The sequence below is a fragment of the Salmo trutta genome, chromosome 14 (genome assembly GCF_901001165.1).
Source record: "Salmo trutta chromosome 14, fSalTru1.1, whole genome shotgun sequence".
Taxonomy (NCBI): Eukaryota; Metazoa; Chordata; class Actinopteri; order Salmoniformes; family Salmonidae; genus Salmo; species Salmo trutta.
Window position 1 is genome coordinate 21,735,298 of NC_042970.1, and position 24,047 is coordinate 21,759,344.

Consider the following 24,047-nt stretch of genomic DNA (forward strand, 5'->3'; position numbering starts at 1 on the left):
ACTTAGAAATGTCCTTGTTTTTGAAAGAAAAGCAATTTTTTGGTCCATTTAAAATAACATCAAATTGATCCGAAATACAGTGTAGACATTGTTAATGTTGTAAATGACTATTGTAGCTGATTTTTAATGGAATATCTACATAGGCGTACAGAGTCCCATTATCAGCAACCATCAATCCTGTGTTCCAATGGCACGTTGTGTTAGCTAATCCAAGTTAATCATTTTAAAAAGCTAATTGATCATTAAAAAAAACCTTGTTTAGACTAGTTGAGCATCAGCATTTGTGGGTTCGATTACAGGCTCAAAATGGCTAGAAACAAAGTACTTTCTTCTGAAACGCATCAGTCTATTCTTGTTCTAAGAAATGAAGGCTCTTCCATGAGAGAAATTGCCAAGAAACTGAAGATCTCAGACAACGCTGTGTACTACTCCCTTCACAGAACAGCGCAACTGGCTCTAACCAGAATAGAAAGAGGAGTGGGAGGCCCCGGTGCACAACTGAGCAAGTTAGGTGAATTTTGGCCCATTGCCACAACTTTGGAAGTATACTTGGGGTCATTGTCTATTTGGAAGACCCATTTGCGACCAAGCTTTAACTTCCTGACTGATGTTTTGAGATGTTGCTTCAATATATCTGAATCATTTTTGTAGTTATCTGGTATATTTATGTTTACCAATAGATGGCAGTATTGACTCAAGACGGGGGTTTGCTTCCCGCTATCGTGGCTATTTCCTATGTCTGCCTATATAACCGTGATTAAGAAAGCTTCAGGTAGCTTAAGCCAGGTGCATTAGAGAATATAATTCTAAGTTACAATTAAATACTAAACCGTACTTACGTCTCATGAGTCATCAATTTTAGAAGTCTCTAAGGATACTACAATTTTCTTTGCTCATGATGCTATCTTTTTTGTGAAGTGCACCAGTCCCTCATGCAGCAAAGCACCCCCACAACATGATGCTGCCACCCCCGTGCTTCACGGTTGGGATGGTGTTCTTCGGCTTGCAAGCATCCCCCTTTTTCCTCCAAACATAACGATGGTCTATATGGCCAAACAGTTCTATTTTTGTTTCATCAGACCAGAGGATATTTCTCCAAAAAGTACGATCTTTGTCCCCATGTGCAGTTGCAAACCGTAGTCTGGCTTTTTTTATGGTGGTTTTGGAGCAGTGGCTTCTTCCTTGCTGAGCGGCCTTTCAGGTTATGTTGACATAGGACTTGTTTTACTGTGGCAATAGATACTTTTGTACCTGTTTCCTCCAGCATCTTCACAGGGTCCTTTGCTGTTGTTCTGGGATTGATTTTCACTTTTCGCACCAAAGTACGTTCATCTCCAGGAGCGGTATGACAGCTGCGTGGTCCCATGGTGTTTATACTTGCGTACTATTGTTTGTACAGATGAACGTGGTACCTTCAGGCGTTTGGAAATTTCTCCCAAGGATGAACCAGACTTGTGGAGGTCTGCAATTTTTTTTCTGAGGTCTTGGCTGATTTCTTTTGATTTTCCCATGATGTCAAGCAAAGAGGCACTGATTTTGAAGGTAGGCCTTGAAATACATCCACAGGTACACCTCCAATTGACTCAAAATATGTCAATTAGCCTATCAGAAGCTTCTAAAGCCATGACATAATTTTCTGGAATTTTCCAAGCTGTTTAAAGGCACAGTCAACTTAGAGTATTTAAACTTCTGACCCACTGGAATTGTGATACAGTGAATTATAAGTGAAATAATCTGTCTGTAAACAATTGTTGGAAAAATACTTGTAGATGTCCTAACAGACTCTCCAAAACTATAGTTTGTTAACAAGAAATTTGTGGAGTGGTTGAAAAACAAGTTTTGATTACTTCAACCTAAGTATATGTAAACTTCCGACTTTAACTGTGTATATATATATATATATATATGCACTATGCGTTAGTGAATACTTCTATCAATTTCAGAGGTGCACGTTAATCACTTTTACTTATTGTCACGGCTGTCTAGGACCAGTGGAGATGTGGAATCAGGAGCAGGAGACAGAGGGCCGGAGCAACTGTGTTTTAATAATAATAGCAAAACGCAATAGCCGTAGGGCACAGGGCGCGTGGCGAAGTCCGCCAGGGGAAAACACCTTTCCAAAATAAGCGCACTGAAAAAAAAGCCCGGCAATATAATGGACAATAACAGTTTACAATCGCAACTGTCCTGAGTGGACAATAAACAATCCCGCACGAGAACCCCAACTGAAAATACACACTAAATAACCCCCCACTAATGACAAACACAAAACAGGTGCGGGATAGACAGACAAAACCAAAAGACACAGAAACAACGATCGGTGGCAGCTAATAGGCCGGCGACGACGACCGCCGAGCGCCGCCCGACCGAGGAGGGGCGCCACCTTCGTTAGATACTGTGACACTTATTTTAAAAAGTAGTTTTAAACCTGCAGGTAACCCTATAAATGTCGTTTATCCAAGCCATGTTTTTACAGGGGGTCCTGGAAACTCTTCATATATCCATTCCTTGTAATTATACAACATAATGTGAGGCTTCTCTGTGTCCACTGTTTAAATCTGTTATCCTGAGTTGCAGGGATGAGTCTGGGGTCGTATGCCGGCCAACTCAACAGTTTGACCTCTCTGTCTAAATGAAATTGCTTTACTACTCTCAACCATGTCTTCAGAGAAGTTAATCCACTGATTTGCCTACTGTACGTTTCTGATATGTTCTAAAACCATTGATGCCCCTTGTGAGGAAAAAACTCCTGCAGTCCATCTTGAAAGTACATCCATTACTGAATCTATATTCACAGCCGCTTATATTGTCCCTCTTTGTTCATTGATTTATTTATGGGTTCTTGTGAAATAATTTGAGGTGGAAAAAGATCCCATGTTGAAATAAAAATAAATAAGATGACTAACATCAACTAAACATCTAACTAATCCCTATCAGTGTAAACAGGGACAGTCAGAAACAGTTGAACCAATTAAATGGAGTATTGGACAGACTGAAACAAAGTTCCCATTAGTGAACTAATTAGAGACACAGCAGAGCTAAATAAATGGAAATGTATTCATTTAGATTCTGTCTGTGTTTTGGTGCCCTCTGTCACTCTCTCCCTCCCTGGAGAGTTAAACTGAACGCTAATTTCTCATCTGATTCCTCATATCTCCACAGGTTTCACAAATCCCTCTGAAAGAACTACAAATGGGTCACTTATCAGATGTCTGGTCTGTTCTGGCAGACATAGAACCAACCTGTCCTTTTACATCCACTAGTCTATCCCATCTATTTTTACTCCTATTAGAATGCCTAACAAGAATAAACTGAGGGAGAGAGAAAGAGAGCAAGAGAGACAGAGGGAAAGAGGTAAGGATAGAAAAGCCACATTTCATCATTAGCACTCCATTCAAACAACTCAACTGAGCAGTCATCACTTAGGGGCATCCCAGGACTCTGTGCCTCTTCATTTATTCAATTTATCGATATGAAGTGTTCGTTAAGAGACATGTGACATCTAGTCTCAGGTGGCCTTAAAGTGAAATTCTAAGCCGCTAGAAGCAAAGGCCACGTTACATGTGAAAGCTTCCCTCCTCTTGGTGCTATTAAACCAACATATCATCGGCACATAGTGTAACTTTGATGTTCCCATGAAGAGAACGCACTGCACGCCTTGGTGTGGAATCTGTGGATGTGGATCCATGGTAGGTGGAAATTTCATTTGTGTATTTTTCACATGGCAGCCTTCTGAATTATTTAACTGAAATAGTCCTTTTGATCCAAGAGTTAGAGCCCACAGAGTGAAACCCTTACCTGTCAAACACTTCAGTACACACAGACATGGGTACCTACAGAGCTGCCTCATGTGTACACAGGGGGAAATATGTAGCCATGCCCACTCTGTTAAAGAATTCTGTACTTTTCTGCATCTAGAATGTGTGTTATACGGGTATTTCACTTGTATGGATAGGGAAGGATAAATAGAGCCTCCGTACATTGCTCACCTCTTGATGGAGGTGATATTATTTCAAGGAAGCAGTATGTGCGAGCTGTGTTCTCCTACATATCCTCACTCTGAAACACATTCAGAGTTTGAGATTGAAATTCCAGTGTTGCGTAGCCACATACCCAGTCAGTGTGAATAGAGATGTGGGTCTGTGGGTGGAGGGGAATAAGTCTGATTAGATAGAGAGAGTAATCATCACGGAACAGTGATTACGGTCAGTCAGTCACACTGATCAGAGCTGCCTGAGTGCTTTGATTTATACGGCTTCGATACAATGACCTCCTACCCACACCTGATCTCAGAAAGATGAAGTATTGCACACAACACTTCTTAATTAGCCATTATGCCTCCTGTTTGAAATGATTGAGCAAATGGGAAAGACGACCGTGGAAGCTCATGGAAAAGAGATTGCTCTGGCAGGTAGTGAGTGAGTGTGGGAGGGATGTGTATGAAATTAAGAGAAGGGTATCATGTTCAAACAGAAATGTTTTATGCAAAAGCCAGTTGCCGGTCGACGGATGAAGTAATTTCATTTTCACGCATGATCTCCAGCCCCACAGACCAGGAAAATTGCATAGGAGGGAGAGAGGGGATTTCTTTTTTTCCATTTGAGTGTGTGATTAGTCCTCCCGACTTATAACCGTGGAGATGGTCCAATCCCCTTTGAGAAAACAACAAAAATTCTCTAAACGAAAAAAACACTGAAACATTTAGAGAAAATGTTCTACACTTTTCACCACTTAAAAGTAGATGAAATGGTTTTCCTAATCTTTAATATACCATCTCACCTGCTGCTAAAACTGTACTGTTAAAACACATTAACACAAGCAGGCACATTTCTCTGTACAAGCTCACCACTTTTGCATGCACTCATTTAGTAACCCTTCCTTTGAGCTCAGTCCTCAAATTACCTCTCTTTGTAATGTAGTATTAGGCTAATAACTGCAGATGTAGCAATGCCTCATGGTACATCTTCTTTAGTATCATATATTTCATCATATTCCCTGTCAAGCGCTCCTGACAGTTTTAGATTGTGACTTACTTAAATCTGTATGCACAACCTTGGGGCCTTGGGTCTCTCATTCAATCTAAACGTTGAATAAGTCAAAATAACATAGGGTGATATTGCCCTCTAGTGATGTGTGGGTCAGCTGTTGTTCACCCTCCCTCAATTCCTAATAACACATCCATAACCGTCCAACTATATGTGATAAAGTGAAAATCTGAGGCCCGCACCCAATCTTAACCTGCAAATATAGAAAATGTGCTGTACAATCAGAGACTGTAGAGATATATTTTTGCCTATAATTTCCGTAATTTTGGTAGACTATTTGTTCTGTCATTATTTGCCCTAGAAGACTAAATAAACCCTTGCTCAGATGAATAATGTCATACATTTATAGAATGAATGCTTTAAAATCGGTAAAGTTTTCTCTTTCATCTCTTCTTCTCTCACGATGCAAAGACATTTGCATATAACCCAACATGGTTCTGATAAAATTTCAGTTCGGCTTGGATGCATATTTTATGTGATTGAAATACTAGCAGGTTTTATGATGCTGATAAAGATAGCACCTTTACAGACTAACTGCTGAAAGAAAGTTATTAATCTAGAGTAAAACATTTCATTTGATGTAGCATTTTAATGCAAGAAATGCTTAATTCTGCAGGAGTTAATATTATATAAGTATATGTGAGAGGTTATAGACCTAGCATGAATTCAGTGTTAAGATTTCAGTTACTATTCCATTTAACCCATCTGCACAGTACAGTTCCCTTGACGTGCCATATTTGAAGTCCCAGTCTTGTGACTGTCTAATTTGTTTAGCGCCTCACAATCATTTTATTTATTTACCCTTACTTTACCAGGTAAATTGACTGAGAACATACACTACATTACCAAAAGTATGTGGACCCCCTCCTCGTCGAACATCTCATTCCAAAATCATGGGCATTAAATGAAGTTGCTCCACCATTCGCTGCTATAACAGCCTCCACTATTCTGGGAAGGCTTTCCACTAGATGTTGAAACATTGCTGTGGGGACTTGCTTCTGTTCAGCCACAAGTGCATTAATGAGGTCAGACACTGATGTTGGGCAATTAGACCTGGCTCGAAGTCGGCGTTCCAATTCATCCCAAAGGTGTTCGATGGGGTTGAGATCAGGGTTTTGTGCAGGCCAGTCAAGTTCCTCCACACCGATCTCGACAAACCATTTATGTATGGACCTCTCTTTGTGCACGGGGGCATTGTCATGCTGAAACAGGAAAGGGCCTTCCCCAAACTGTTGCCACAAAGTTGGAAGCATAGAATCGTCTAGAATGTAATTGTATACTTTAGAGTTAAGATTTCCCTTCACTGGAACTAAGGGGCCTAGCTCGAACCATGAAAAACAGCCCCAGACCATTATTCCTCCTCCACCAAACTTTACAGTTGATACTATGCATAGGGGCAGGTAGCTTTCTTCTGGCTTCCACCAAACACAGATTTGTCCGTCAGACTGCCAGATGGTGAAGCGTGAGTCCTATGGTGGCGAGCTTTACACTACCCTAGCTGATGCTTGGCATTGCGTATGGGGATCTTAGGCTTGATAAGATGGTGCCGACAGATAGGGCAGCCGTGCTTCTAGTTCCTAGGCAACTTTGCAGTATTTTGTTGTTTTATGTGTTATTTCTTACATTATTAGCCCAGAATATTTTTTGTGTTATTACATACAGCCGGGAAGAACGTTTGGGATATCAGAGCGACGGTAAATCACCAATATTATGACCAGGAATACGACTTTCCAGAATCAGATCCTTTGTTCATACCCCCCAGGGCAATTGAACTGATTCCAGAGGCTGATCCAAAACACCGCCGGCGGAGAAGAGTTATTCAGAGTGGACTTGTAGTCCGACTCAGGAGGCGAGCACTCCACCCACCGCTTCCGAGTATATTACTTGCTAATGTTCAGTCTGGATAATAAAGTTGACGAGCTCAGGGTGAGGATTTCCTTCCAGAGAGACATCAGAGATTGTAACATACTCTATTTCACGGAAACATGGCTCTCTCGGGATATACTGTCTGAGTCCGTACAGCCAGTTGGGTTCTCAGTTCATCGCGCAGGCATGAATAAATATCTCTCCGGGAAGAAGAAGGGCAGGGGTGTATGTTTCATGATTAACTACTCACGTTGTGATTGTGATAACATACAGGAACTCAAGTCCTTTTGTTCACCAGACCTAGAATACTTCACAATCAATTGCAGACCATAACACCTCCCAAGAGAATTCTCTTCGGTTATAGTTACAGCCGTGTATATTCCCCCTCAAGCCGATACCACGACGGCACTCAAAGAACTTCACTGGACGTTATGCAAACTGGAAACCACATATCCCGAGGCCACATTTATTGTAGCTGGGGATATTAACAAAGCAAATTTGAGGAAAATGCTACCGAAGTTCTATCAACACATTGACTGTAGTACTTGCGCTGCTAAAACACTCAACCACTGCTACTCCAACTTCTGGGATGGCTACAAGGCCCTCCCCCAACCTCCCTTCGGCCAATCTGATGACGTCTCTATTTTGCTCCTCCCTTCCTGTAGACGGAAAACTCAAACAGGAAGTACCCGTGCTAAGGACTATTCAACGCTGGTCTGAATAATCGGAATCCATGCTTCAAGATAGTTTTGATCACGCGGACTGGGATATGTTCCGGGTAGCCTCAGAATTACATTGATGAGTACACTGATACAGGGACTGAGTTTGTCAGGAAGTGTATAGGAGATGTTGAACCCACTGTGACTATTAAAACCTACCCTTACCAGAAACAGTGGATATATGGCAGCATTCGCGCAAAACTGAAAGCGAGAACCATCGCATTTAACCATGGCAAGGTGACTGGGAATATGGCCGAATACAACCAGTGTAGTTATTCCCTCCATAAGGCAATGAAACAGGCAAAACATCAGTACAGAGACAAAGTGGAGTCTCAATTCAACGGCTCAGACACAAGACGTATGTGGCAGACAATCACAGACTACAAAGGGAAAACCAGGATACCGACATCTTACTTCCGGACAAGCTAAACACCTTCTTCGCCCACTTTGAGGATAACACAGTGCCACCGAAGCAGCCCGCTAATAACGACTGCTGGCTCTCCTTCTCCGTGGCCAACATGAGTAAGACATTTAAGCGTGTTAACCCTCGCAAGGCTGCCGGCCCAGACAGGATCCCTAGCCGCGTCCTCAGAGTATGTGCAGAACAGCTGGCTGGAGTGTTTACGGACATATTAAATATCTCCCTGTCCAAGTCTGCTGTCCCCAAGATGTCCACCATTGTTCCTGTACCCAAGAAAGCAAAGGTAACTGAAGTAAATTACTATCGCCCCAAAGCACTCACTTCTGTCATCATGAAGTGCTGTGAGAGACTAGTCAAGGATCATCACCTCTACCTTACCTGACATCCTAGACCCACTTCAATTTGCTTACCGCCCCAATAGATCCACAGACGATGCAATCACCATCACACTGCACACTGCCCTATCCCATCTGGACAAGAGGGTATGTAAGAATGCTGTTCATTGACTATAGCTTAATGAACAGCATAGTACACTCCAAGCTCATCATTAAGCTCGAGGCCCTGGGTCTGAACCCCACCCTGTGCAACTGAGTCCTGGACTTCCTGACTGGCTGCCCTCAGGTGATGAAGGTAGGAAACAACACCTCCACTTCACTGATCCTCAACACTGGGGCCCCACAAGGGTGCATGCTCAGCCCCCTCCTGTACTCCCTGTTCACCCATGACTGCGTGGCCATGCACACCTCCATTGCAATCATTAAGTTTGCAGATAACACAACAGTAGTAGGCCTGATTACCATCAATGACGAGACAGTCTACAGGGAGGAGGTGAGGGCCCTGGGAGTGTGATGCGAGGAAAATAACCTCTCATCCAATGTCAACAAAAGAAAGGAGCTGATCGTGGACTTCAGGAATCAGCAGAGGGAACACCCGCCTATCCACAGAAGCGCAGTGGAGAAGGTGGAAAGCTTCAAGTACCTCAGCATACACATCACTAACAAACTGAAATGGTCCACCCACAGAGACAGTGTGGTGAAGGAGGCACAACAGCGTCTCTTCAACCTTAGGAGGCTGAAGAAATGTGGCTTGGCACATAAAACCCTCACAAACTTTTACAGATGCAGAATTGAGAGCATCCTGGTATGGCAACTACACCGCCTGCAACCGCAGGGCTCTCCAGAGGGTGTTGTGGTCAGCCCAACGCATCACCGGGGGCAAAGTACTTGCCATCCAGGACACCTACAGCACCCGATGTCACAAGAAGGCCAAAAAGATAATCAAGGCCAAAACCACCCGAGAAACTGCCCGTTCATGCCGCTATCATCCAGAAGGCGAGGTCAGTACAGGTGCATCAAAGCTGGGGCCGAGAGACTGAAAACAGCTTCTATCTCAAATCTATCAGACTGTTTAATAGCCATCACTCGCACATTAGAGGCTGCTGCCCTGTATACATAGACATGAAATCATTGGTCACTTTAATAATGTGTGTATACTGTATTCTATTCTACTGTATCTTAGTCTGTTGCTCTGACGTTGCTCGTCCAAATATTTATATATTCTTAATTCCGTTCCTTTAGATTTGTGTGTATTGTGTGTACTGTTGTGGAATTGTTAAATATTACTTGTTAGATATTAATGCACTGTTGGAGCTAGAAACACAAGCATTTCGATACACCTGCAATAGCAGCTGCTAAACAAGTGTATGTGACCAATACAATTTGATTTGATTTGTGTGCAGTTGCTCGGCCGTGGAAACCCATTTCATGAAGCTCCCGACCAACAGTTATTGTGCTGATGATGCTTTCAAATGCAGTTTGGAACTTGGTAGTGAGTGTTGCAACTGAGGACAGATCATTTTTATGCACTACGCGCTTCAGCACTCGGCGGTCCTGGTCTGTGAGCTTGTGTGGCCTACCACTTCGCGGCTGAGCTGTTGTTGCTCCTAGACGTTTCTACTTCACAATAACAGCACTTACAGTTGACTGGGTCAGCTCTAGTAGGGCAGACATTTGATGAACTGACTTGTTGGAAAGGTGGCATTCTATGATGGTGCCACATTGAAAGTCACTGAGCTTTCAGTAAGGCCATTTCTACTGCGAATGTTTGTCTATGTAGATTGCATGGCTATGTGCTCGATTTTATACACCTTTCAGCAATGGGTGTGGCTGAAATAGCCGAATCCACTCATAGAGGTGTCCACATACTATCGCATATATAGTGTACTCTTTTACAGCGACGACCTGGGGAAGAGTTACAGGGAGGAAAGGGGATGAATAAGCCAATTGGAAACTGGGGATGATTAGGTGGCCAGATTGGGAATTTAGCCAGGACACCGGAGAGTCAGGACACACATTTAACGTCCCATCTGAAAGATGGCACCTTACTCAGGGCAATGTCCCCTTCACTGCTCTGGGGCATTGGTATCTCCTTAGACCAGGGGGAAGAATGCCCCCTATATGGCCTTCCAACACCACTTCCAGCAGCAGCTGGTCTACCATCCAGGGATCGACCAGGACCAACCCTGCATTAGCTTCAGAGACAAGTCAGCAGTGGGATTCAGAGTAGTATGCATAGCCGGCACTGTTATCATCCTCTTTTACCACTTCCCCAAATCTTTCCCAAACATTATTGTTCTGGCCCTCCCTTCTCTTTTTAATTCTCAATTTAACAGCTTTTCTCTTATTGAATTAAACTCTGACCAGAGGCATCATGCCCATTGGGGGCACAGGGGCACCTGCCCTATACTAGCCACTTAGCAATTTTATTAAGTTGGCTTTAGCTAGCCCAGATAGGTTCCCCATTTCCCAACTTCATATCTAGCTACCAGCTATCAATCAAGTTAGAGTAGCTAGCTAACTAACTATCTTAGCTGGCATGCCTGCTGGCAAGGTTGGTAGAAATTAGAAAAGCAAGAAATAATTAAATGTACTGAAAACGACTCACATTCCTTTCAATCTTTTACCAAGATTTTAGTAGAGATGCAGAGAAGAATATGTAGGTTCTTCTTAGGGATAGCCCCTTTTCTTTCAATTTCCGCCTAAAATGACATACCCAAATCTAACTGCCTGTAGCTCAGGCCCTGAAGCATATTCTTGGTACCATTTGATAGGAAAGACGTTGAAGTTTGTGGAAATGTGAATTGAATGTCGGAGAATATAACACAATAGATCTGGTAGAAGAAAATACAAAGAAAAAAACAAACGTTTGTTTTCAACCACCATCTTTGAAATGCAACAGAAAGGTCCCAAGCCATCACGCTGGTTGTAATTCCGATGGTGTCCACAAGATGGCAGCAGTGTATGTGCAAAGTTTCAGACGGATTACTTGAAGTATGATCAAACTACATGACATTTAGTGTGAAGTCACCCAGGTACATTTGGGCAAATCGTGAAGGAGACATTTACATTCACATTACATTTTTCTGCAAGAATATCATCAAATCTGTATACTTGGACTTTGATTTAGCTTTTCCAGTATTAGTAGCCATATTATAAGTTCAACATTTGCAAAACACCCAGTTCTCATAACTTCATAGCTCTCCATATTCTTATAATTTTTGTCCAAAAGGAAAAGGCTTGCTGTCACACAAGGTTAGCAGGTTTCCCGATACTCCCGTAAAGCCCAGCTCATTGGCTATCTAGCTAGCTTAGTTTGACCACGATTGGTGGTTATTTGACAAAGTTACAGTCGATCAAGTAAAGAGTGTCTGCATCATCGGCGTGCCATGAAGGCGTCGCTCTTGACCAAATTTGGTGTCCTATAGGATATACTACACCCCTAATGAAGTCTGATTACGTTCTATGATCTCTGAGGAATAAATACAAACGTGATTTGACTGGTTGAAACAACGTTTAGGGTTAGATTTGAACAGATTCCTTTCTTTGCAAATTGAACGAGTGGAAATACAAAATCGATCGTGCATGCTATGTGGACCTTTTTTGGATATGAAAAAGGATTTTATCTAACAAAACAACACTTCATGTTATCTCTGGGACCCTTTGGATGATAAATCAGAGAAAGATTTCAGAATGTAAGTACACATTTCACCTTCAAAGGTGAATTTATCAAACTATTGCAGTGAAAAAAGTGTTTTGTTGTTGTAACGGCCGTCTGAAGGAGAAGTGGACCAAAGCGCAGCGTGGTAAGTGCTCATGATTCTTTATCACAACACACTCAAACAAAATAACAAAAGGGGAAAACAAAAACGTACAGTTCTGTCAGGCAACAGAGGCTAAACAGAAAACAACCTCCCACAAACACAGGAAGAAAACAGGCTGCTTAAGTATGATTCCCAATCAGAGACAACGATAGACAGCTGCCTCTGATTGGGAACCACACTCGGCCCAAAAACAAAGATATTTTGTGACTCGGGTGGGAAAAAGGGTGTGACTCGGGTCGAAAAAACATAGATTGGGAAAACAGATTTTCCCACCCGAGTCACACCCTGACCTAACCAAACAGAGAATAATAAGGATCTCTACGGTCAGGGCGTGACAGTACCCTCCCCCCCAAAGGTGCGGACTCCAGCCGCAAACCTGAACCTATAGGGGAGGGTCCGGGTGGGCATCTCCACTTGGTGGAGGCTCCGGTGTGGGATGCAGATCCCCCTCCGCTTGGGGCTCCCCCCACTTTCGTGGAACCGGACCGTGAATCGTCGCCGGAGGCTCCGGACTGGGAACCCCCGCTGGAGGCTCCGGACTGAAGACCCCCGCTGGAGGCTCCGGACTGGGGACCCCCGCTGAAGGCTCTGGACGGGGGACCGTCGCTGCAGGCTCTGCGCCATGGATCGTCGCTACAGCCTCCGCACCATGGATCGTTGCTACAGCCTCCGCACCATGGATCATCACTGGAGGCTCCGGGCCATGAATCATCACTGGAGGCTTCGTGCCATGGATCATCATTGGATGCTTCGTACGTGGAGCCGGAACAGGTCTCACCAGACTGGGGAGACGCACTGGAGGCCGGGTGCGTGGAGCAGGCACAGGGCATACCAGGCTGGAGAGACACACTGGAGACTGGGTGCGCGGAGCTGGCACAGGATATACTGGGCCGTGGAGGCGCACTGGAGGTCTGGAGCGTAGGGCTGGCACAACCCGTCCTGGCTGGATGCTCACTTAGTGCGAGGCGCTGGCACAGGATGAACTGGGCCGTGGAGGCGCACTGGAGGTCTGGAGCGTAGGGCTGGCACAACCCGTCCTGGCTGGATGCTCACTTAGTGCGAGGCGCTGGTACAGGATGAACTGGGCTGTGAAGGCGCACTGGCGACACAGTGCTTAGAGCTGCCGCAGAATATACTGGGCCGTGGAGGCACACTGGAGGTCTGGAGCATAGGGCTGGCACAACCCGTCTTAGCCGCTGGCACAGGACGAACTGGGCTGTGAAGGCGCACTTGCGACACAGTGCGTAGAGCTGGCGCAGGATATCCTGGACCGAGGAGATGCACCGGAGACCAGGAGTGCTGAGCCGGCCCAATCCGTCCTGGCTGAATGCTCACTTTAGCCCGTCAAATGCGGGAAGCAGGCAACGAGCGCACCAGGCTGTGAATGCGCACCGGAGATACGGTGCGCATCACCGCATAGACTAGTCACACGCTCCCCACGGTAAGCACGGGGAGTTGGCTCAGGTTTCAACCCTGACTCCGCCAATCTCCCCGTGTGCCCCCCCAAAATAATTTTTTGGAGCTGCCTCTCGGGCTTCCGTTGTTGCCGTGCTAGTTCCTCGTAGTGTCGCCGTTCCTCCTTTGCTGCCTCTATCTCCTCCCTTCGATGGCGATATTCCCCAATCCGCGTCCAGGGCCCTTTGCCGTCCAGGATCTCCTCCCATGTCCAACTCTCCTGGCCACGCTGCTTGGTCCATTTTTGGTGGGAGGTTCTGTAACGGTCGTCTGAAGGAGACGTGGACCAAAGCGCGCGTGGTAAGTGCTCATGATTCTTTATTATCACAACACACTCAAACAAAATAACAAAAACGTACAGTTCTGTCAGGCAACAGAGGCTAAACAGAAAACAACCTCCCACAAACACAGTAAGATAACAGGCTGACTAAGTATGATTCCCAATCAGAGTCAACGATAGACAGCTTCCTATGATTGGGAGATACACTCGGCCCAAAAACAAAGAAACAGAAAACATAGATTTTACCACCCGAGTCACACCCTGAACTAACCAAACATAGAGAATAATAAGGATCTCTACAGTCAGGGCGTGACAGTTGTTAGGTGCTCTCCTCAAACAATAGCATGGCATTTTTCGCAGTAAAAGCTACTGTATAGTGTACAGTGCAGTTATATTAACAAGAATTTAACCATTCAGCCGATATAAGACACTTATATGTACCGACATTTGTTGTTTCTCTAAAATCTGCAATCGTGACACATGGCGCTGCATGATTTACAACTATCCCTTTAATGGGACGCCTATCCCTAATTAAAAAAAGAACCACCAGTCAGGAGGATACCGACAGCTTAATAGGTATGCTTAGATATGCAGAAAAATATATCTTTTTTTACATAGAATTAAGCATAATAGTTATGGCTCTAGCTTGCAGGAAAAAGCTGTTTCAGGTGTTTGAAAAATGCACAATGTCCGGATGGGGGCATGGCCCCGCTATGGGCCACCTCTCAGCCATCCTCACATACAGTGCCAGTCAAAAGTTTGGACACACCTACTCATTCAAGGGTTTTTCTTTAATTTGACAATTTTCTACATTGTAGAATAATAGTGAAGACATCTAAACTATGAAATAACACATATGGATCATGTAGTAACCAAAAAAGTGTTAAACAACCACACATGCGTAGATCATCCGTTCACCTACTCTGCGTCTCACAAAGACACGGCGGTTGGAACTAATGTCCATTGCTCGAGGATCTTGGCCCAAGCAAGTCTCTTCTTATTATTGGTGTCCTTTAGTAGTGGTTTCTTTGTAGCAATTCGACCATGAAGGCCTGATTCACGCCGTCTCCACTGAACAGTTGATGTTGAGATGTGTCTGTTACTTGAACTCTGTGAAGCATTTATTTGGGCTGCAATCTGAGGTGAAGTTAACTCTAATGAACTTATCCTCTGCAGCACAGGTAACTCTGGGTCTTCCTTTCCTGTGGCAGTCCGCATGAGAGCCAGTTTCATCATAGCGCTTGATGGTTTTTGCGACTGCACTTAAAGAAGTGTCGTGTCTTTGGCTATGCTGGATTAAGTGATATGACATGCTACTCTATAAAATAATTTCTCTGTAATTAATATTACCTGATTAAGCTAATCAGGTAAATGTAATTAACTAGAAAGTCGAGGCACCACGAAATAATGTTTATAGAGCTGTTATCTTCCGAATAAACTCTTAAAGACCTAGTAATCTTTTACATCAGTAGCAGTCAATATTTAATCGTCACTTTATTCAATCTCATCTGAAAGTTGTAAATTCTTGGTTATCTTTACGAACCCTGGCTAAGAAGTTGAATCAGCAATACAAAATGTGGTTTAATTATTTATTTACTAAATACCTAAATAATCACACAGAATTACATCTACACAGAATGGATCATTGATTACAAATTATGTCATAAGGAAAACGCCCCTAGCAGACGGAACAGATATGACGGCTGGTTACACAAAGAAAGGGGGTTGGGTTTTGAATGAAAGAGCGGGAAGACTGAGGAACAAAAAGATTTTGTGTCTCTATCGGGCTGTAAGCAGCTATCGTAAATACAGTATCTTATGCATTCTAAATAACCGCCCATTTGAGAAAGGAAAATGCATTAAATATTTACTCTGAGCTGCGCTTCGGTAAATTGGTCGTAGATAGACGGCTGGGTTGTCCAGCATGGATCTCTTGTCTAGTGGTGAACTGGAGCATGGTAGAATGGATAGTCTGTCCGTCCTCTCCTAGTCCACGTTTACAGCTGCTGTCGCTAACACAACGGCTAGGAGGTATCACTTCTTTAGTGAATAAGAGTTCAAAGTTCATACCAAGTTGCCATACTTTTAAGCTTGTGCTATATTCTGGCTGATATAGTCGAAATTCATCCTTTCGGCGTGTCGATCGTCACATTGAACACGATGCTAATTTCGTTAGGTTATTATCTGAGCCCTTTTAAAGGTCTTACTCACATCGGCTATGGAGAGCGTGATCACACAGTCATCCAGAAGAGCTGATGCTCTCATGCATGTTTCAGTGTTACTTGCCTCAAAGCGAGCATAGAAGTAATTTAGGTCGTCTGGTAGGCTTGTGTCACTGGGCAGCTCTCGGCTGTGCTTCCCTTTTGTAGTCTGTAATAGTTTGCAAGCCCTGCCACATCTGACAAGCGTCGGAGCCGGTGTAGTACGATTCGATCGTGGTCTGTATTGACGTTTTGCCTGTTTGATGGTTCGTCGGAGGGAACAGCGGGATTTCTTATAAGCATCCGGGTTAGAGTCCCACTTACCCTTTAGCTCAGTGCGGATGTTGCCTGTAATCCATGGATTCTGTTGGGGTATGTACGTACAGTCGCTGTGGAGACAATGTCATCGATGCACTTATTGATGAAGCCAGTGACTGATGTGGTGTACTTCTCAATGCCATCGGGAAAATCCCGGAACATATTCCATTCTCTGCTAGCAAAACAGTCCTGTAGCTTAGCGTCTGCTTCATCTGACCAATTATTTATTTACCGAGTCACTGGTGCTTCCTGGGCTTCTATGGGCTAGCGTCCCACCTGCGAGACACAGCCAGTGAAATATCAGGGCGGCAAATTCAAAAACAACAAAATGTCATAATTCAACTTTCTCAAACATACAACTATTTTACACCATTTTAAAGATACACTTCTCCTTGATGTAACCACATTGTCCGATTTCAAAAAGCGAAAGCAAAACATTAGATTATGTTAGGAGAGTACATAGACAAAAATAATCACACAGCCATTTTCCAAGCAAGGACGTGTCAATAAAACACAAAACACAGCTAAATGAAGCACTAACCTTTGACGATCTTCATCAGATGACAATCCTAGGACATTATGTTATACAATACATGCATGTTTTGTTCAATCAAGTTCATATTTATATCAAAAACCAGCTTTTTACATTAGCAGGTGACTAGCATGTGACTAGCATTCCCACCGAACACTTCCGGTGAATTTACTAAATTACTCATGATAAACGTTCACAAAAAACATAACAATTATTTTAAGAATTATAGATACAGAACTCATCTATGCACTCGATATGTCCGATTTTAAAATAGCTTTTCGGTGAAAGCAAGCGTCCCACCTAGCCCAGGGAGGTTAAGTCATCCTGTCATTAGTACTAATGTCTCAGACAACAACTGATCTGAGATCATATTCATTAAGTACCAATGCATGTTTTCAACTGGTTGGATTACCGAAATATGGTTCCGTTTCCCACCTTTCGGATGTTACCAGACTCTCTTTGTTAGAAAGGCTTTACAAGAGTCAACTCTATAAAGTAGAGAGAGAGAAAAGGGGAAAGGTATTTATGGGGGTAAAGCGGCGTTGACATAAAGAGCTGTTGTGTTGAACACTGTGCGATGTTTAACAGTGAGAATGACAGAATGGTGAACTTACTAAATGACTGAGAGTTTGACTGTGTGATATTAGGTTGCTTCTTGTGTAAATATTTTCCGTCTGGAATTTAACCTCCCCCATCAGGCCAACGTCATGACAGAAGCTTTCAATGTTCTTGAAATTTCCGCTTTGACTCACCTTCATGTCTTAAAGTAATGATGGACTGTCGTTACTCTTTGCTTATTTGAGCTGTTCTTGCATAATATTGACTTTTTGGTCTTTTACAAAATAGGGCTATATTCTGTATACCATCCCTAGCTTGTCACAACACAACTGATCAGCTCAAACGCATTAAGAAGGAAAGAAATTCCCCAAATTAACTTTTAACAAGGCACACCTGTTAATTGAAATGCATTCCAGGTGACTACCTCATGAAGCTGGTTGAGAGAATGCCAAGCGTGTGCAAAGCTGTCATCAAGGGAAAGAGTGGCTACTTTGAAGAATCTCAAATATAACATATATTTTGATTTGTTTAACACTTTTTTGGTTACTACATGACTCCATATATGTTATTTCATAGTTTTGATGTCTTCACTATTATTCTACAATGTAGAAAATAGTAAAAATGACTGAGTAGGTGTGTCCAAACTTTTGACTGGTATTGTACTTTGTGCCTTCTCAGATCTTTGGGGCGCATGACTCCCCTGACTCTGACATTGTCCTTTTTAACTCAGTGGATCGAAGTTAACTTTTTCCACTGAAGTTCCCTAAAGCCTTTGGTGATTGGTGTGCATTTGGCGTGTCTAGGCTACAGTCATGCACTAAAGCAGGGGTGTCAAACCCATTCCACGGAGGGCCGAGTGTCTGCAGGTTTTTGGTTTTCCCTTTCAATTAAAACCTAGACAACCAGGTGAGGGAAGCTCCTAACTAATTACTGACCTTAATTCATCAATCAAGTACAAGGATAGAGCGAAAACCCGCGGACACTCGGACCCCCGTGAAATTAGTTTGACACTTGCCCTAAAGCTTTTTTGTACCCATTGCCTAATGCCAGATAAAAATAATGAAAGAAAAACCTCAATGTAGCCTATAGATATGAATTGCACAAGATTGATACATTTATAGATTTTTTATGCATTGTTTTCTCTTTATTCAGCCCGCCTGCCACCCACCTGCCCTTCATCCACACAATATTTCATGATCCTCCCTGCCAATATAACTGCTGGGACTGTGGGTTATGAGTCAACCCGCGCATCACTATTGCCCTCTACCACTTCTGAGCCATGCTTTGAGTCTCATACAACATGTCATCGTGTTTATATCTCCCTCTGCCAGATCCGCTCGGACCAGGACCTGGAGAAAGGGATCCGCTACAGCATCACTGGAGCAGGGGCGGACCAGCCTCCCATTGACGTGTACAACATCGACCCTGTGCACGGCAAGATGTTTGTCACCAGACCCCTGGACAGAGAGGAGAGGGCCTCCTACCATGTAAGTTACAGTGCGTGTTACGGTCGCTCCACACATCTGTTGTGTGTCTGTCTGTTTGTCTGGGTGTCTGTCTGTCCGTCCATCTGTCTGTGCAGGATGGCTGTCGTAATTCTGTCACACTGACACAGTGAGACTGAGTGAAGCCTCAGATTCTGAGTACAGCTTTTTGTATGCTTTAGCAACACTGTCTTGTTTATGCCAGACTGTCCTTTCTAAGTCATGATAAAAGTGTGAAATGAAAGAAAGAAAGATTGCCTTGACAAAGCACAGATTTCGGCAGCCATTCAAGCTGTCAATTAGGCTTGAAGGAGGTTTTTCAGCAGAGAGAGAGACGGTTTGGAGAGGAGTGCGTTTGTCTTTAACTGCTAATGAATGGGTGATGTTCTGTGTGTTGCGTTGGTGTTGTGTTTAGGAGTCACGTGACAGCAGGGGCAACCCTTTCTTTGTCTACAGCTGGGTGTTTACCCCATCAGAATGGAACATGTTCCCCATGAACTCTGCAGCTGCACGCTGCCTCCTCTCCTCTGACAGCTTTACATTTGGCATACATCTGCCTCTTACTGTACACACTTCAGACATGCTCACAACATTAGATATTTCCTTAGATTAGATGAAATATTTCTTTCAAATATCACAGATATTTGCTTTACAAACAAAAATGCACCGCGAAAGAATGGGAGACATAGCATAGGCCAGACAGATATAACAAACCAGGGGTTGAAACCGGTTCAGGGAACAGAACCGAAAACTGGAAACGAACTACATTTTTAGAGGAACAGAATCAGAACCGTGAACAAAAGGGATCTACAGCATACTGTTTCAGAACAGAACCATTATTTTAAGTTTGGAAATAATGTTATTTTACGTTCCTGGCATTTTCTTCCAGTCTCAGAATAAACGTGCCTATGCAAAGCCCCCACTTTGTCACTTAGAAACGTATTCCAATGTCTGCCTGCCTGCCTGCCTGCCAGCTAAAAATCTTTGCCTGTGTGTGTGTGTGTGTATGAAACACGACCCTCCCCATATATATATATATATATATATATATACACAGTACCAGTCAAAAGTTTGGACACACCTACTCATTCCAGGGCTTTACTGAATTTGACTATTTTCTTCATTGCAGCATAATAGTGAAGACATCAAAACAATGAAATAACACATATGGAATCATGTGGTGACCAAAAAAGTGTTAAACAAATCAAAATATATTTTATATTTGAAATTCTTCAAAGTACCACCCTTTGCCTTGATGACAGCTTTGCACACTCTTGGCATTCTCTCAACCAGCTTCATGAGTAGAAGTCATCTGGAATGCATTTCAATTAAAAGGTGTGCCTTGTTAAAAGTTCATTTGTGGAATTTCTTTCCTTCTTAATGCATTTGAGTCAATCAGTTGTGTTGTGACAAGGTAGGTGTGGTATAAGACCAAGCACATATTATGGGAAGAACAGCCTTCCCGGTGGCTCAGTTGGTAGAGCATGGTGTTTGCAACGCCAGGGTTATGGGTTCAATTCCCATGGGGGGCCAGTACAAAAAAAAATAAACATTTATGAAATGAAATGTATGCCTTCACTACTGTAAGTTGCTATGGATAAGAGCATCTGCTAAATGACTAAAATGTAAATAAGCAAAGAGAAACAACAGCCATCATTACTTTAAGACATCAAGGTCAATCAACTGTTAAAGTTTCTTCAAGTGCAGTTGCAAAAACCACCAGGCGCTATGATGAAATTGGCTCTCATGAGGACCACCACAGGAAAGGAAGACTGCAGAGGATAAGTTCATTAGAGTTACCAGCCACAGAAATTGGCAATTAACTGCACCTTTTTAAAATGTAATTTTACCTTTATTTAACTAGGCAAGTCAGTTAAGAACAAATTGTTATTTACAATGACGGCCTACCATCGCAGTCCAAATAAATGCTTCACAGAGTTCATGTAACAGACACATCTCAACATCAACTGTTCAGAGGAGTTTGATTCACACAGTGGTTTCTCGCTGCAAAGAAACCACGACTAAAGGACACCAATAATAAGAAGAGACTTTCTTGAGCCAAGAAACATGAACAATGGACATTAGACCAGTGGAAATCTGTAATTTGGTCTGATGAGTCCAAATTTGAGATTTTTGGTTCCAACCGCTGTGTCATTTTGAGACGCAAAGTAGGTGAACGGATGATCTCCTCATGCGTGGTTCCCACCGTGAAGCATGGAGGAGGAGGTGTGATGGTGTGGGGGGTGCTTTGCTGGTGACACTATCTGTGATTTATTTAGAATTTAAGGCACACTTAACCAGCATGGCTACCACAGCATTCTGCAGCGATACGCCATCCAATCTGGTTTGCGCTAAGTGTTACTATCATTTGTTTTTCAACAGGACACTTACCAAAAACACACCTCCAGCCTATGTAAGGGTTATTTGACCAAGAAGGAGAGTGATGGAGTGCTGCATCAGATGACCTGGCCTCCACAATCACCCGACCTCAACCCAATTGAGATGGTTTGGGATGAGTTGGGATGAGTGAAGGAAGTGCTCAACATATGTATGAACAGTCTTTCAAGACTGTTGGAAAAGCATTCCAGGTGACTACTGTACCTCATGAAGCTGGTTGAGAGAATGCCAAGTTTGTGCAAAGCTGTCATCAAGGCAAAGGGTGGCTACTTTGAAGAATCTAAAATCTAAAATATATTTTGATTTCTTTAACACTTTTTTTGGTTACTACATGATTCCATATGTGTTATGTCATAGTTGTGATGTCTTCACTATTATTCTACAGGCCTGAGTGTCTGATTGATTTGTATTACATACACTTAAAACACACAATTCTCCATACAAGAGATTTGCAGCAAACTCCAAGTCCAAGGACCTCCCTGCTCTTGGCAGTCCTCTCTCTTTGGCCTGACTCATCTATCTGGCAGTTCCTGCTGGTCCATTTATTTCCAGATGAGGTCCTGCTTGTCAGTCCTCCTACAGTATCAGTCTCTTTTCCAGAGACTGCCGTCTGGTGGAGGTGGGAGTGGAGGTGGGAGTGGAGGTGTAACCTGGCCAGGCTAGCCCAGTGGTGTCAGGTCTCTTTGCGAACTGGTGGATGTTAGTACACCTGCTCCTACACCTCTTGGCATGGGAGGGATCAATAAGTCAGTCAGGTCATTGGGCACTCGTTAAGACTTAGTGAACTGGACTGGCAACTGTAAACAACCCTGATCCTGAGGGGAGCCTGATGTTAGAGCCTGAGAGGAGCTTGGTGTTAGAGCCTGACAGGAGCTTGGTGTTAGCGCCTGACAGGAGCTCGTTATTAGAGCCTGAGAGGAGCCTGGTATTATAGCCTGAGGGGAGCTTGGTACTACAGCCCGAGGGGAGCTTGGTACTACAGCCTGAGGGGAGCTTGGTACTACAGCCTGAGGGGAGCTTGGTATTATAGCCTGAGAGGAGCTTGGTATTATAGCCTGAGAGGAGCTTGGTATTATAGCCTGAGAGGAGCCTGGTATTACAGCCTGAGTGGAGCTTGGTATTATAGCCTGAGTGGAGCTTGGTATTACAGCCTGAGAGGAGCTTGGTATTACAGCCTGAGAGGAGCTTGGTATTATAGCCTGAGAGGAGCTTGGTGTTTGAGCCTGAGAGGAGCCTTGTGTTTGAGCCTGAGAAGAGCCTTGTGTTTGAGCCTGAGAGGAGCCTTGTGTTTGAGCCTGAGAGGAGCCTTGTGTTTGAGCCTGAGAAGAGCCTTGTGTTTGAGCCTGAGAGGAGCCTTGTGTTTGAGCCTGAGAGGAGCCTTGTGTTTGAGCCTGAGAGGAGCCTTGTGTAGGAGCCTGAGAGGAGCCTTGTGTTTGAGCCTGAGAGGAGCCTTGTGTTTGAGCCTGAGAGGAGCCTTGTGTTTGAGCCTGAGAGGAGCCTTGTGTTTGAACCTGAGAGGAGCCTTGTGTTTGAGCCTGAGAGGAGCTTTGTGTTTGAGCCTGAGAGGAGCCTTCTGTTAGAGCCTCAGTGGAGCCTGGTGTTAGAGCCTGGTGTTAGAGCCTGGGAGGAGCTTGGTGTTAGAGCCTGAGTGGAGCCTGGTGTTAGAGCCTGGTGTTAGAGCCTGGGAGGAGCTTGGTGTTAGAGCCTGAGAGGAGCCTGGTGTTAGAGCCTGGTGTTAGATCCTGGGAGGAGCTTGGTGTTAGAGCCTGAGAGGAGCCTGGTGTTAGTCACCCAACCGGTAAGACTGATTCTGTGATATTTGGCAAAATTCTGTTAAAGTAGAGACTCAGAGCTAGAAAATGTTATATCATAAACTGCAGTTGAGAAACAATGGGAAAGTAATTCTGCTTTGAAAGTTGATACATTTGTAACCCCACTTTTGAGAAAATGTCCCATGAATGTTTTTGGTACACCTACTGGAGAGCTCTTCTTTGTCTACACCCATTCAGCATCGTTCACACGCTCTTAAGCCTTAGCCCCACCCAATCTCTTTAAGGGTTCACATGTGAGGCCTTGTGCTAAACAGAGTGAGTAAGGTAGTGTAGTAAACAACCAAAGCTTTCAATACTAAAAGTGGTGAAAGTAGTAGTAAAATACACTTTATCTAGTCCTTGGCCTATATCCTAATCTGACTTTGGTGTAGGTCATTTTGTTCTTCACATTACCATCTCGTAAACACACAATATATTAAATCAAATCAAAGTTTATTTGTCACATGCACAGGATGTAGAAGGTGTAAATTGTTTAGTCTTTTGTCTAAACAATGAACCATAATCCCAATCCATACAGTACTACCATGTACCATGCATGAATCTGCAGGTAGCTAAAGCTAACCAACTAGGTTCAATGTTAGCTAGCTAGCTATAGACTATAGCTAGTAATGTAAATGGCTTTCTGAGATAATAATAATATTACTACAAAGATCATACACGTAACGTTAGCTAGCGAGTCAGCCAGCTAACGTCTGCTAGCTAGCTAACAGTACACTTTAATTTGCAATGAAAATGACTTTCTGACAAAATTTGAAACGTATAATATATGAAAATGTAGTT

At 43.5% G+C, this 24,047-nt stretch overlaps 1 protein-coding gene across 4 annotated transcripts in view; it reads left to right on the forward strand.

The window, feature by feature from the left end:
• LOC115207615 (cadherin-4-like) overlaps window positions 1-24,047 on the forward strand; it is a 373,996-nt gene that overhangs the window by 302,070 nt on the left and 47,879 nt on the right. For all 4 annotated transcript variants that reach the window (XM_029774884.1, XM_029774885.1, XM_029774886.1 and 1 more), the window contains one exon: window positions 18,886-19,041. In XM_029774884.1, coding sequence (XP_029630744.1) covers window positions 18,886-19,041 — 156 coding nt within the window. The remainder of the gene's footprint in view (window positions 1-18,885; window positions 19,042-24,047) is intronic.